The 2500-nt window shown below is 39.3% G+C and overlaps 1 protein-coding gene across 1 annotated transcript in view; it reads left to right on the top strand.

Annotated features, from left to right (window-relative positions):
- Positions 1–2500, top strand: part of RRM1 (ribonucleotide reductase catalytic subunit M1) — a 399179-nt gene that overhangs the window by 104729 nt on the left and 291950 nt on the right. Inside the window, exon 7 of the mRNA XM_085885025.1 lies at positions 2339–2500. This exon is cut by the window's right edge and continues 1 nt beyond it. Coding sequence (XP_085741151.1) covers positions 2339–2500 — 162 coding nt within the window. The remainder of the gene's footprint in view (positions 1–2338) is intronic.

Genomic DNA, 2500 nt, shown 5'->3' with positions numbered 1-2500 from the left:
GAGCAGTCGGCTCGCGGCTGACCCCCGGGACTGCAACAATATTTTGAAGCGTTTCTGATGACTTTCATTTGTTGTTGTCTTGTATTCGATTTTGCATTTTGTTAATGCTGATTTTTTTTTCCAGGTCTAATAATAACATTACAACAAGAATTGCCAGAACTGCATTCTGGTTTTGACAACACCATCAATTGCATCAAATCTGTGATTCATCTTTTTATTTTTTATTTTTAATAACTACACCAGCCTTTGTCTTTCAGCTTGTTTGACCTCCATTTACTGACGCATCTAACTTGTCATGGTACTTACACAGGGATTGAGGTGTTTAGCTCTTTGAAAGGTATTAATAATGGCATAATGCTCATACATTGAAATGGTGTGCATCAATGCGTAATGAGCCATTCTGGTACTTTCATTTTAACTTGTCTTGCCGAACAGTCGCATCGCTGGTTGGTTTGATCAAAAGACAGCAAGTTTCACTTCACAAACATATTGTATATCTATCTGTTTGTGAGTTTCAATGAGGATGTAAAATGAAGTGAAACGCATGGTGAAAAAGGATCTTTTGTAACACGTTGTTGCTGCTGTTGCCATCGTGGCTGTGGTTTCTTTTGTGCTCCTTCTATGTACTATTATATATTTTTCTTTTGTGCTCCTTCTGTGTACTATTATATATTTTTATTCTGCTTCGAGAAGTGGGACAAAAGATATATATAATTTTGTGTACTCATCCCATGACTCACACTTTATTCTCGAAGGTTCCTGCTGTCATACCATTGGAACCTCTACATTAATGCTCCAGGTCCTGCTGCTTCGTTCTCCATCTCAGAAAGACAGGCTTTTAAAAACGGTCAATTTTATGAGTAAACAGATGCAAGTTTTTGCTTCAAGTAAATTGATCATTTGCCTTCCAATGGTACCATTTTTATTATTCTACGACATCAGGAACCCTTTCGATTTTTCAAATTGCATGACTGATCCACGCATACACACACACCCGCTTAAATTTTTACTTCTGCCACCGAAGGTGAAGGAGGTTGTTTTCACCCCTCTCTGTCTCTGTTTGTTTGTCCGTTTGTCTGTGTGCAGGATATCTCAAAAAGTAGTGGACAGATTCGGACAAAACTTGATGAACAGGTTGGGTGTGTGACAAGGTCGAATTGATTAGATTTTGGTGAAGGTTCAAATCCAGATCCAGATGCGAGAATTTTTCAATTTTCAAGGTGATTCTTCCACATTGAGATATGGGTCTAAAAACATTATATAGGAGGATGTTTCAACCAATTATTGGGCCTGATATGTTCTACTGGATCAGGCATTGCGTAGCAGAGGTATGTGCTCTACCGAGTGCCCTTCTGGTCTACCCTGAGATACTTTAACTAACGTATTGCATGGTACACACAGTTCTTGAAACTCCTCAAGCCCTGGAAAAATAGGAAAGTGTTTTTCAGAACTGGAAAGTCCTGGAAAACTTGTCCAAGCCCTTGAAACTCCTGGAAAATCAAGAACATTGTACAAATATATATATATATATATAATATGCTGTGCCGCCAGTTGGAATTGTTAAAAGCCAAGCTGGAATGGTTTCTCACATGTCATGAATAAATTATGTAGGTGTTCACAAAAAGTCCTGATTAAGCAGGAAGTAGCAGGAAAAAAGTCCTGATGAAGCAATGCATGCACATTGCTGATTTTAAAGGGAAAGGAAGATAATTTGAAGATTGTGGAAGCGTTGCTGTTTTAATTCCTTGTGGCTGAGTCATGCCCACTGCCGGGATTGGCTCGTGAAGGAGTCCGTTCATAAAGCCAGATGTGTCTTGAGAAGACATTCATTATCGGGAAGGAGCACTTGGGAATCATGTGAGGGATGACAAGCATCAAAGCATGGTGTCACGTGTGACTGCAAATGTCCAACTCCCGAATGAACAATTTTTTTTTTTTGGCGACGGGACAGGTTTTTACACTTTAGTTGTATTTATTGTCTGTTAATATTGTCTGTCTTCCCAGGTCGAATCAAAACATTCATCTATATTTATTCATTCGATCAAAAAAAGTCACTTGGCCGATTTATTTATTTATTTTTGAAATTTATGTAAGTGACATTGAAAAGTCCAACATCACTTGGACAGAATATGTGAATTCAAAGTTCTGGAATAGTGGAAATTTGGTCTTCCATGAATTTGCGGACCATGTATTACATTGTTGTGCTGCTGATTCATCACGGATAAAGTGAGAGGTCATTTTACATTATGTCCACTTGTAATGTTTGTGGATTTCCTTCACCTTGTTAAAACTATTTAGAAGCCTTCACTGGATATTCTTTTCTTCTGTTTTGACTCAGTGGCGGAACGCCCACAGCACATGCTGATGCGTGTCGCTGTTGGGATTCACAAGGTGGACATTGATGCCGCCATTGGGACTTACAACCTCATGTCTGGGAAATGGTTCACACATGCCTCGCCCACGCTGTTTAACTCTGGAACCTGCCGCCCACAGCTCTCCA

The sequence above is a fragment of the Eptatretus burgeri genome, chromosome 6, assembly GCF_056783735.1.
Source record: "Eptatretus burgeri isolate ZD-2024b chromosome 6, Ebu_testis_v1, whole genome shotgun sequence".
In the NCBI taxonomy this organism is placed as follows: domain Eukaryota; kingdom Metazoa; phylum Chordata; class Myxini; order Myxiniformes; family Myxinidae; genus Eptatretus; species Eptatretus burgeri.
This window is presented reverse-complemented; position numbering and strand designations above follow the sequence as displayed.